This window comes from Oenanthe melanoleuca, chromosome 2 (genome assembly GCF_029582105.1).
Source record: "Oenanthe melanoleuca isolate GR-GAL-2019-014 chromosome 2, OMel1.0, whole genome shotgun sequence".
NCBI classification, from domain to species: Eukaryota; Metazoa; Chordata; class Aves; order Passeriformes; family Muscicapidae; genus Oenanthe; species Oenanthe melanoleuca.
This window is the reverse complement of record NC_079335.1, coordinates 94,808,168-94,821,175: the sequence shown is the minus strand read 5'-3', so window position 1 is coordinate 94,821,175 and position 13,008 is coordinate 94,808,168. Positions and strand designations below refer to the sequence as shown.

Genomic DNA, 13,008 nt, shown 5'->3' with positions numbered 1-13,008 from the left:
TGTCATTCAAACTGTACTTCCCATGATTTACTGGGTAAAAGCACATATGCATCTTCTTTGATGACCAACATCTATTGTGTTACAAGGAACTTTTAAATTATTAAGTAGGTTATTATAAACTTCAACTATTGCACTTTCATACAATGCTTCTAACAACATGATTTTTCTTGATAATGTTACAGCCAGAATTATCTGACTGTATAAAACCCCTCAGGATATGATTTGGCTAAAATATCTCAAGCTTTTAGTTAATACTCTAGCAGTCAGGCCATTTGAATTATGTTGCAGTTGAAGAGTATCAATTAACAAATGATGGAACAGTTAATGGAAATATTGTAGTGGTTCTTTTCCTGCATGGTTAAAGATAGAGGGAAAAACCCTAGAATATTCCTGTTAATGCATTCTTAGGCAGTTCAGACTTTGAAAGGCTTATGGAGGGGTTAAAATGCTATGCCAGAATTTTGTGGCTAAAAGTGATGGGATTGTCTCATGATCAGATATCTGAGTGTATTTTGTTAAATCAGACTGCAAGAACACAGTGCTCATCTAGAGTGGCACTCCCCTAGGGTTTGTCAGCATGGGTTCTCAAGATTGCTGCTTGCTGGTGTGAAGTTGAGCATTTCTCCTGCTTTTGGGCACCTAAAATTGGCCATCTACTACATAGTGTTCAGACAATCAAGCTGAACATGCACTCAGCATTCTCTTGTGGCAAATGAGTGTCTTCAATACTTATTTGAATGTGTGGTTATTTTGTTAACAAGAATGGGAAGAAAAGTCATCTTCATTTAGTCCTGTCTCACACTTGCATGTAAATATTACCTACCTTTTTTTTCCTCTCCTTCCAGTGGTATTTGCAATACTACTGGTCATGAAACAGCTATCTGAGGATCTGTTTTTATGAATACTGCAAATGACAGCACAATTTCCATTAAGTTGTTTCTTGCAGACTGTAGTTTTCAGAAGTTGCTGAAATGTTTTTTTCTGAACAAAGGCCAAGTGAAACATGTGCTCTGCACTTTGTGCCACGCTCTGTCTGACCCTTCTCTCTGCCCCAGTGCTTGCTGGAGAGCTGAACACCTGGTGGTGTGCCTCCTGACAGCCTCCAGAATGTCTTGGACATATGAGATGCACAGCATTTCAAGTTTGCACTCTGTCATCTCAGAATCTCACTTAGATTGTTCTCCCCTCACCTGTGGGGCCATTGCTTTGTCTCCCTTGGGGTCTCTGGATCACCAGCAAAGGCAGAGATTAAAGGAAGGGCTTACTTACCTTGGATGAAAAGGTTTCACCCTGGTCAGGCTGTGTACTTCTGTGTGACCAGGACAAGAATGAGGCTGCTGGCATCTGTGCATCAAGTGCTGCCTCTGCATTCATCCCTGAGGGAAAATGGAAGTAAACTTGTGGTCACAGTTGTTGAGTTTCCAGTTATTAAAGTTATTAGAAATGCCTCTGCCTAAATTAAGGTGCAAATGAGACCATATGCCAAAGCCAATAGTATGGATTTTATTGGATGGTAAATATGAGAGAGAGAAAAAAAGAAATAGAAAATAGGCAGGAGGAACAGAGAGAGAGGTGACAGACACAGTAAAGAAAATGCCACTTTCTGTAGATCCTACAATGTTCTGTTGATCTCCTCCAGTTGATCTTCTTGGTGGTGATGGTCCCCCTGAAAATCATTTTTAGGGAAGGGTGGGCTTCTCTGGCTCCTCTATACAGTTCTGCTATAATGAGCAAAATTTTATATCAGTGTTTGAGGCATGAACTAGTCCAGTCTGACATCCACCCTGTGACTCAAACATAATAATAAATGTCTCTTTCCTAGCAATCTTCTTCAATTTATGGGTTGTCCATGAAGAAGATGAAGAAAGATAATAGGAGAAAAGACAGAAACAGCAGAAGCAATAGCATGAGTAATCATACAGAACACAATAATCCTCAACCCAAGTCTCATTAGTCAGTGCCCCCACCCTGTGAATCCAAGGTATCTGTGTTTTTTAAAGGGCAGTGGGTGTGAGGGATTTGAGATACAATGTTGTATCTCTTAGATGTTGGTTCAATATGTTTTGAAATCAGTTATAGAATTATAGAGCGAGTCTTCATTTTAAAATTCTTTAGAGGAGTATCCTCAACAGATGCATGTATTAACACACATGTAATACATAATAACATATAATACAGATACATGTATTAACATGTATCAGCCAGCCAAGTTTCTAGAGGATTCCCAGCTCTTGTAGTACAATTGATTAACTTTGCACCTTGGAATAAAAATGAATGGATTTGTTGAGGATGAGTGTTTTCTTCTTGACTGCATTCACGTGTAGCTGAAAGAATTTTATATGCAATATTCTTAGTCCACCAGATAATTCTATATATTATGAAAACCAGTTTTTATGATGCAAAATCACCACACAAAACAATTTCATACAAAATGTTCTTGTATTTTTTACATCAGAGCTGTGCTCTGTTTTCCAGGAGACAGTTGTTATTTAATCTTGACACAATATAAAAACTGTGGATTTATTATTGGTGGGATTAGAAATGAAATTAATTCCCTTTCAAACTTAGTTGTATTATCCCAAGTAGTTTTTTTTTCTTTTGAATTTCAGTGAGTAAATTACCCTCATCACATTCTGCACCCACACTGAGAAGCATGTGTGTTGCAGAATGGGCTACAGTCACTCCACTGATTAGTATAAATAGAAGAAGTGAGGCAAAGTTAAAATACTCTCTTTGGACACAGGGCAGGAAATTTAACATACATTGGCTTGAGAGCTGCTAGAAGGTCTTTCTGTGTTTTATTCATGTCCCTTTTGCAGTCCATGGCTATCCCTCCAGGTTTAGGGAGCATCATTTCTTAAGTGATGGCTGTATTTTGTTAAGATTATTTCATTCTCTAATTAGTAAATTTGAAAAATTTAGCCAAATACTAATAATTTTAAAGCTCTCTGAGGCATAACTGGGGAGGTGAGTACATATTTGTATGATTTCAAATATGTATAAATATTTATAGAACTCTCAGGATAAAATTGGTTGAGGCAAATTATAGATTCATTAGATCTTTTGCCACACCAATTTTCAGTAAAAACAGAACAAGTCAGACAAAAGTCAAACTCATGTAGAGTTTACTTTAGCTAATATTTGATCTCCCAGCAAGCCACTTGAAATGAAAACACAAACAAATTACAAGCATTCACAAACTGAAAATGCAAACAATTACGGTGACACATTTAAATTTCATTAGTTTTCATGCAGCTCCATCTCATGTGTTGGTAGATTCCTATAAAAGGGAACTGAATGTGCTGCTTGCAGTTTCTCTGCTCCCAAATTGTTTTCCTTATTTTCAATATAGGGATGTTTGACATTCCTAGAAAAAAAAAAATAAATAAACTTCACTGGAAAAATATGCCAGAATGAAACAAGTTGCTAATTGCATTGACTGTTTTAGGTGAAGTTTTAGCTTTTATTCTATGAAGTGCTTGTTGCAACACTTCTCTTGTTTCCCACAGTTTTTCAGTGAGGTCTCCTCCAACTGATTTCACATTCAGTGGTGGGAGTGAAACTGCTTTAATTGCAATCTGTGAATTAGGAAGTGGTTTTGGCATTTGAGTTGCTTTTTTTTTTTTTTCTCGGTTTTGGTAGGCTTCTGCTTTTCACCTGGGAGCTGTCAGCCTTATGAGTTCACTGCTTTTATTCAAGTTATTTTCTTTTTTGCCATGATCAAATTTGGCAGCAAGCAATGCCACTGCCTAAAACCCTTTTTTAATAACCCATTACCTTTTCAGTAACCAATTGCTCCCTATCCCAATTTTTTTTTTTCCCTCTCATTATGTCCACCCCAGGACTAAAGAGGTGACTAATAAATTAGCTAAGGAAGGACAACAGAACATTTTCCCCTAAAGTTTTTCTACAACCCCCACAGAGGAAGCTGCATGGTAATTACCTAAGCCTGCATAGGGACAAGAACATTCCCACAAGGCAGCAGCTGCAGGATTGGCCCCAGGGTTAGAACCTTTGAGTTCTAGTTCTCCACAACAAACCACAGAAACTGGTGGGAGGGCATTCCACACAAGATGGGAGCTGCAGAATTGGCTTCAAGGGCTGGAACCCACCAATTCTGGCTTCCAAAACAAAACACACAAAAAGTGCAGGGGCATCAGTCCCCACCAATCAGTAGCTTTTGGCTCTGCACAAAACCCCACGTAGACAAGGGAACTAAACTCCCAAATCCACTTACCACAATTTCCACAATTCCCTCAGAGAAAGATGCATTCAAATTTCTGAGCCTGCAGAAAAACCACGGCTCCACAACCCCTCAAAGGAAGTTGGTCCAAGTGCTAAGAGTTCCTACAGCAGGAATCCTAACAATCCTCAAGCTCCTTACAAGAAGTAGTGTTTAGATTTCTAAGATTTACTACAGAAGGAAGTATATGAAATAGTTTTGTGAGAGGAGACAATACTATTGTGAAAGGCACTTTGGATCAGAGAATGTTAATCCTGCTGGCTATGCTGATTAAATATCCAGATCCAGTTATTAATGCTATTAGAAATGCCCCTGCCCAAATTAATGGTGCAAACCATATGCCAAAGTCAATAGTATGGATTTGATTTGATTGTAAATATGACAGAGAGGAAAACAAAGAAAGAAATAGAAAATAGGTGGGGGAACAGAGAGTGACAGACAGCTTGAAAATATCACCATCTGTGGATCCCATCCCAGTGATGTTCTGTTGATCCTCTCCAGCTGGTCTTCTTGGTCATGATGGTCATCCTGAAAAGCATCTTTAGGGAGGGATGGGCTTCAATGGCTCCTCTACACAGTTTTGCTATAATAAGCAAAATTTTATATCAGTGTTTGAGGCATGAGCTATTTTAGTCTCTGACAACAGTCTAGATAATTTCTTCTACAGTAATAACAATAGTAATAGTGCCAATGTGAGATGTAACTCATTTGACTAGAGTTAAGCACATAGATATGTTAAAAATTGCTCCAAATCTTCTCCTGTACTCTTTATTTCAGATGTACATAGCATGTGTATTGATCCATGTTCTCATGTCCCTAATACTGTTGCATGAAGGACTGGCAAGATTTAGTGTAGGATAATAGGTTGTTTGATATTTTCACTGTTTAAACAGGTTCCTAGGACTGAAGAAACATGCCTAATCAAAAGCTTTTCCAAAGGAGATTCTCATCTTCTAACCTCTATGCAGCTATGGTTCGGTGTCTGGTGTCTCTCATTTTTCCAGTCTGTTTGGAGGCAGGCATGAATCAGTGCCACACTCAGAATGCCTCAGAAGTAAATATGCTGCAGGGATGTGTTTTTCAGTGTATGGAACAGTGTGGATTCCTCCCTTCTTAGACCTAGGGACAACACTATGAGAGAGGGTTTGACCAAGGTGGGAAGTACTGGGGAAAAAAAAAAAAGCATTTTGAAAGAGAACAGAGTGAATGTCCTATATGTTCTCATTTACTAGCACTTTTTTTTTATGCTTTCATTACTTAAGAATTTTCTTTGCAAGCAAAATTCATGAATCATTTTCTCCTCATAATTACTGGCAGAGACAGCAAAGAAACACATTCATTTTCCAATGGCTTTTTGTAATTATTTGGTTAGTTCTTCATTTTTTCCATGTGGTGCCTCCCACTTACCCCCCAGCAAATCAGTACTACAGCTAGTAGTTTAGCAAGCACTTACAGATGTGCTGGTTCCTGATGAGGCTTTTGCCTCCTGCAGTTTGTGTGCTTTGTCATTATCTTAGTGGGTGAGGAAGGGATGTTCCAAGTGGTTCAGAGTGTGCAACTCATCCATGAGCACAGCCAGCTGAGATTCACAATTTTTAGCTTGTGGGGTACCATGGCCTGATCTTAATCTCTTCTCACTCCTCACTGCATGACTTCAGACCCATGGGATGACTCTTGCATCATAAGTATATATATGTGTATATATATATATATATCTGCTATTTAGGATGGAAATCAATTATAAAATGCCTTCTGTCACTTACTGGCTGGAATAGTTCACCTGGTCGGCTGGGTAGCAGCCATCTTGAAGATATGAGCAAAAATTTCTCAGGGGGAGCCATTATCAAAGCTTTTAGACATTTAACTTTATTTGTGGAAAATGAGTAGTCATTAGAAGAATTGAGACATTCTTCTGAGCTCATCAAATTCGTTCCAGAGTTTTATTTTCATTGTGTGAAGTTGAGTGAGTAGATCCTCAGGAGAAAGAGAGAAAACTCACTTTAAGCTGCTGGACAAATGTTTGAAGGCATTACTTAAAGAGTTAATTTGCTAGTGAAAACTTGCTTTACAATCTCCTACTGCAGTGAGCAGGAACAACTTACATCACCAGCAGTGACAAGTTTGGCCAGTTATCTCCCCAGCCCCCCACTGCCCCAGGCTGCATTTTGGAAGCAACAAAGTTGTAAGAGGGGGGAAGTATATGGTATGAGTACTAAGATTCATTGCTAAGATGACAAAAAAAATCAAAGAAAACAATTGTCAGGAAGTGCCATGTCCTGGTTGACATTTGCATGGTTTGTGTTCTTTTTTAGTAGGAAAACAGAGTTCGAGGTTTCTGCTGTTGTTTGTGTTGTTTTTTTGCCTTTTCTGTCGGGAGCACCATTTAAACATCATCTAGATTTTTTGGTAGGTTTTTGTTTGCTTGTTTTTTTGGGTTTTTGTTTTTCTTTTTCTTTTTTTTTTTCTTTTTTTTTTTTTTTTTGGTTTGTTTTTTTTTTGTTTTAAGCATATGTATTTAGATGTATTACACATAATTTCCTATGGGAAAGGATGGCTGGGAATAACAGTGACACGAAACACAGGAGTGTGTTTGTAATTTGATCTGGTTTTCTGTAGCCACAGGGAACTCAGTGATTGATTGAGGGCCCTCAAGGGTTGACCTTTCTTCAAGCACAGATGCCCTGGAGGCAACAGGATCCATTGATAGGTGCCTGGAAAATAACTATTTTTCACTGACATCCTTTGTTTTCTTCTTCCTCTTCTTCCTTTTCAAAACAGGTTTGAATTATAACTTGACTGCTGATGTGGCAAAGAAGGAAAAGAGCCAGCAACCCAGAGTTTATTTTGTGACTTCTGGAGAGGCAGCAGGGCAGATCACAGAGAAGTTACAACTCTCATTCCTGCAGGAAAAGTGCGAGCACTACCTAGCATATGTCAAGGTCAGTTCATTCATGTCCTTCCTTACTTTGGCTTTATTGTGTTGCACTCTTTTTAGAAAGTTATTCAACCAATCAAAGTGATGCTGCTTTGGGTTCAGATGTTTGATTTCCTGATAGGTAGAAGTTCAGAACTTCTTGCTTGGCATGATTTGTCAGTTCGAGCACCTTCAAGACTTGGTGCCAGGAAAACACATTTTTTAATGTTTGATGAGGCAGGTCTCTCTTTCTCCCTCTCTCCCTCGCTCTCTCTCTCTCTCTCCATCTCTTTCTCCCTCTCTCTCTCCCTCTCTCTCTTTCTCTCTGTCTCCTTGGTTTGTTGCTACAGGTATTATTCGCAAGGAGACAACATCTTGTTTTATTAGGAGCAACAGGTTTAGTGTGTAGTTTTGTTTAAGCTCTGACCACACAAAAGACTGGTGATACAATCTGCATGGGAATGGCAGGATAATGTGGGGCCTGGAGTGAAGTAATTGAACTCTTGGATTTGAAGAGCCCTGTGGATTTCATCTGGGCTTGAAAGCAGCAGTGGGATAACTTAATTTCACATGCTTCTTGGTCCTAGGGATACAGAGAGTGCTTTCCAGACTGAGATATAGACAGGGTCTGTTTTTCCTGTGACAATCTCTTCATCTAGAGCCTGCTAGGACTGTAGTTATCCTCATTTGGCAGGTGTTGAAGAAATGTCACCCAGGTGCTGTTGTTTTCAGAGTAAGCACAACAATTTTCTTCTATGCTAAAAATGTATAGAATGGATTTTAAAGTTACATAGGAAGGACATTTATCTTCTAAACCACATATTAGTCTTACAAACACTAATTTTTATTACCAGCCCTTACTGAGGGACTTCTTCCCATGGATGAGTGTGACCTAAATTTGATGGATAACACTTGGCACTGTCTTGTTTTGAGAATACAGCACATCCAGAATTTTCTCAAAGTATAAACTTCTCCAGGAAGCTTTTTTTGTGCCTAAAAACTGTGGGAATGGGAGATGAAAGTCATCCTTTGACTCCATCGACATTTTGTGCATGGCTGTTGAGAGAAAATAAAATAAATAAGTGCACCAAGGACAAAATGCTGTCCTATTAAATTGCGTGGATCTCTGTGAAGAAACTACAGATCTTCCACATTTTTTTGTTTCTGGAACACCATTGCTTTCTGCTGTGGAAAAGCTTGTTAAAGAAAATTTAGGCATATAAGATTACCTTTACTTAGAAAATGCATCACTGAATTTACTAATCCTGGTCTTTCTCCAATGAACACATCTGGTTAGACTTCAATTTATTGAGTTTGGATCAAAAGGAGCCACGTGCCTATCTTAACCCAATAATGATTTCTTTCACACTAGCTCTTGTCATTTTTGGATACTACACAGAATTCATTAAAGAGCTACATATGCCTAAGAAACTCTTTAAATTATTGTGACACTTCCAGCTAATTTTGGGGATGCAAAGATAAAAACCGTTCTTCTGGGAAATTCCTGGGAAATTGGATTTTTATAGGCAAGAGAAATATTTAAACGTGTTTAAAAGTACCAACAACTTAAACAAAATAGCTGGTTAACAAACAAGGGTATGGGTTTTTTATGTAAGCAGCTATTTTTCATTGTTGGAAGAATAGCAAGAAATCTTGTAAGGGAGGATGCAAAGTAGTGGACGAAGATAATGCCAGTGCTTTTCAGAAAAATGATGATGTAATCCACAAGACTACAAGACATTAGAAGCATCAAAGAAAGCCCTGCACACCCTGAAGGAGTGGAAATGGGGTCATGGTCACTGCTATCCTTAAGTAGTAGCTAGTAAAACAAACCCCCTGAAGAACAAACAAACAAAAAAATACCCTCCACAAACTCCAGCTGGAGTTCTCCTTAATTGCAGATATTTGTGATGGAATGGGTGATTAAAACTATGTGGGCTTAAAATATGCAAATATTTCATTTAGGCTGCCCTTTTTCCTTTTATTTACTGTATGTCTGATGAATTCTCCTGCATGGCAAACTGAGTTGTTTATAGTTGCATCTTTAAAAGATGCTCTTTGTTATTGTTTATTTGTGTCACTGGTCACAAGGGAGTCTATGTAGCATAAGGATGTCAGTTCTGGGCTGCCTATAATGAAGGATAGAGAAGCTCTTTGAACTTGTGTGTGACCTCAGGTGTGCTAACTTGACAAACTCTGCTAGGTGCACAAGGTCTCCAGTCCAAATGGAGCACAGCAGAGCTCTGTGGGTTAAGATACTTAAATGAAAGCCTGTTCCAGGCCTCACTGGATGATATTGTCTTATCAACATGTATGCTGGAGGCACAAAATGGAAGGACTGAGAAAAGCCATTGGAAAAATATATCTCTACAAGCTGCCTGCAGTTTTTTATAGATTTGGTCTTAAGAAACCCCAGCAAAACTGAGCACTAGAAGAGTTGCAGTCTACAAATAAACTGACATTTAATTGTTTTGCAATTGATAAGTGTCCATGATTTGAGCATGACTCACTTCCTCTTTGTGGTTCCCTTTCAGGATAGTAGCTACTTTTCTTATTGCTGCTACTGAATTTGACTATTAAGGTTTGTATTTCCTCTTATCTGTGTGACTAAGTGGATCTCAGAAGGTTTATAGGATACATGTAGCTGGGATCTTGTACAGGGCAGGCTATGAAATGACATCTCAAGTTGCTGTGGTAGCTCATGAGAAAACATGGTTTTCTGGTTGTGAGCAGAGAATGAAAGGGACTTTGGGACTTCAAATGTATTAGATTTGGTTTTGTAGTTGGCATAGAGTCATAGAGGAGTGATATGGTTTTATGACTCTTTTATACTTTTGTTTTGCCTATCCTCAGTAGAACCTTTTTGATGATTACTAGTTAAGAAGCTTTCTTTAGTATACATGGGAAATAAAGCCAATACTGACAAAACCTCAGGGGCATCTCCAAAAGCTGTATGGTTTTAATTTAAACAATTTTTGAAGGTTTGACTGATACATTGAGTAGCACATTGCTGTTAGTTGAGAGGTTCAGGAGCAGCCCAGGCTTTCTCATGTCAATGCATAGCTGATCCCTTGTGTCTCTGAGGAGCTGCTTCATTGCTGACTATTCTTCTTCCAGCTCTCTGGGGATGATGGTGCTGCCACTAAAGATCTCCTCTCCTTCAGTGGTGATAAAACTATTAAAAGCAGATGAGTACCTTGTGTGACACTGTCTGTCAGTTTTGCTGGAGTACAAGGATGCAAAATTTAAATCTGATTATCTTTTTTTTCCCCCCTTTCTTTTGTAAAAGGATTTGGGTTTTTTTGGTGTAAGGAATGGTGGGAAAATAGAATGTGGTACTAAGAGGAAAAGAAGCGGAGTTTGCAGAAGGGAATAGAGTCAGAGAAGACTAAGAAAACAAATGGATCTGGAGGCTTTTGAAGTGTCTTCTTAATACCTGGGCCTGCAGCTGAAATGTAGAATTATCTCATGGTAACTGCACTCATTTGATGGTGTTCAGAAGACTGGGGCAATGGGCTTAAGAGGTGCTGTGATCTGAGGAAACATTATTTCCTTTTCTGATAACTGCCCTGGTTGTTTCCTGGTTATGTGGGCTCTCCTAATATTAAGGATAGATTTATCAGTGTATAGGATGAGAATTTTACAGAGATACCAAAGCACATTGTGCCTACAGATTCATGCAGGATCAGAACACATCTTCCTTGATTTATCACAAAGGTGTAATGGTGATCATGTTGAAAGCCCCTGTAAGAATTCCTGCATTTATTAAAGAAGCACCATCTGTTTTCATACCCCACTGTAAGCCAGCTGGGTTATGTGTTGCTACCACTCACTGTTTTCTGTGAGCAGAGTGGATGCTCCAATAGTGGCAGACAGCATCAGCAGTGCTGGCACATGATTGAACTAGACACAGCATTAAATTTTCCAGAGATCTTTTTATTGGTTGTTGCAAGTAGTATCATGTAAGTAATAATATTAATTCTTACTGGATCCAGACACAGCTTATGGGAAAGATGGGGCTGAGAAGTAACAGCCTTGGCATAATATGTGTGTAAGTGAAGAGCTAGTGCTCACAGAGACAGGTTTGGAAAAAAACTTTGACTTTTCAACAGAAATTTCACAATTCTCATTTATTCATTGCTGAGTTCTCTAGCCAAAAATTTGCATTTTTATGGGTATGTTTCTGGTCCTTGTCTGCCATGCATCACTTGCTTTTAAAGATACTCTAGGCTGCTGACCTCGCACAAACAATCTCTGATGCTCACCTATGTCAGTCAAGGTCTGTGGTCATGTTTGTTTCTCCCTCTATAGATGTTTGATCTCATCTGAGGGGGTTGCATGTATTGAAGTCTTTTCTTTTTGATTCATAGTACTGAGATGTAGAGATGGTGTCACTTTGATCATATGCTTTCTTCTGAGAGTTATCTGCCTGTGAATTAATATCTCTGTGTAAAGCTTTGGCTGGTAGTATTACAGGATAGAGATAACACTTGAAGCAGAGACTGCTTTTCTAGCAACAACAATGAAAACTTGGTCATGATTACCTAGAATTTCACAGGGTTTGGACTGCTTGGCAGACAAAGGGAATGCTGAACTGTTCCAGCCTGTAGTAGAAAGTTTATCATCACTGCAGGACTAAAGCTGCTGTGGAGTTTTACCAGGAGTGATGACTGTGGTGAGATTCAGTGCTAAGAGCAGACCTGATGCCTTTGGGTTTGTTCCTTTTACTTGTTTTATGTAACTTTATTTTACCCTTTTGCAGAGCCAACTGGAGAAACTGTTAGGGCCAGCCAGATGCAGTCATAACACGTGTGCAGCCTTAAAAGGCTGTGGGAGAGGTGGGGTGATCATGAAGCACAGACAGGGTTTATTTACAAGAATCATGCTTTCCAGAGCAGTCCTCTTTCCAAAACTGTGCAAAGGCCACTGATATCTATTAGGACAGCCTGCCTCCTCTCCAGAAGAGCAAAATAAATGTGTTTTAATTCATAAATACAAATAAAAATATGTTAGTAGTGTTTTCTGTTGCCTTATTCTGTGAAGTGATTAATCATCTCTTTTTGGATAAATTTTGTCTGGCACTGAGTAGAGCTGATGTCTCACCTTGAAAAATAAGCCAGGGAGAAGAGAAGCTGCATTTTTTCCTGCATAGCTCATATGGGCAAGGGAAGAACAGTGGTCAGCTGCATAACTCTTTTCATCACCTCTTAAGTAAATGGATTTGGGAGTACCAGAAGGAGTATTAGGAGTCAGTGGCATCTTTGAGCTTAGCATTAACTGTATCAAGATTTAAATACTGTTAATGATCATGGAGTTATCTTTGGCTTTTTTAAAGGTTTTTACAAGGTTTACCAAGAACAAGGAAGATTATCTTTCAGGGGTCAGTTTATAGTCCAGTTAAAAACTGTCCTGCACAATTTGACCAAAATAAAGCTGCCAAATATGCCTTCTTTAAGGGGTGGACCCATGCTGCAAGTAGTTAAGTTTTGTGACATCTATAAGGGCTAGTAGTGCTGTTAGGTGGGAAAGCAAGTTGTATCACCTACTGTACTGTTAATTTTTGGGGAGCTTTTTACTGAACAGTGTAGCTAGAGAGCTGTATGGTAGCCCAAAGGTGCTTGAGGCCATTGGAGGTTTTCAATTGTGAACTGAAGGTAGAGGTTTTGTCCAGAAATTCTCCTTTGCCCATCCCCACAGGTTTTTAAAGAAATTACATTTTTGATGCCCCTCTTCTCACATTGTTAGGTGATATAATTGGGTGAGTGACTTCTTTATATTTGGAGAGTGTGTTTGAAAGTTTTCTGCTCTGTACAGAGCTTATCCATCATAAAATCTTTGAAAAAAAAATCCC

At 38.8% G+C, this 13,008-nt stretch overlaps 1 protein-coding gene across 1 annotated transcript in view; it reads left to right on the top strand.

The window, feature by feature from the left end:
* Positions 1-13,008, top strand: part of ITGA9 (integrin subunit alpha 9) — a 213,720-nt gene that overhangs the window by 43,819 nt on the left and 156,893 nt on the right. Inside the window, exon 15 of the mRNA XM_056485059.1 lies at positions 7,022-7,182. Coding sequence (XP_056341034.1) covers positions 7,022-7,182 — 161 coding nt within the window. The remainder of the gene's footprint in view (positions 1-7,021; positions 7,183-13,008) is intronic.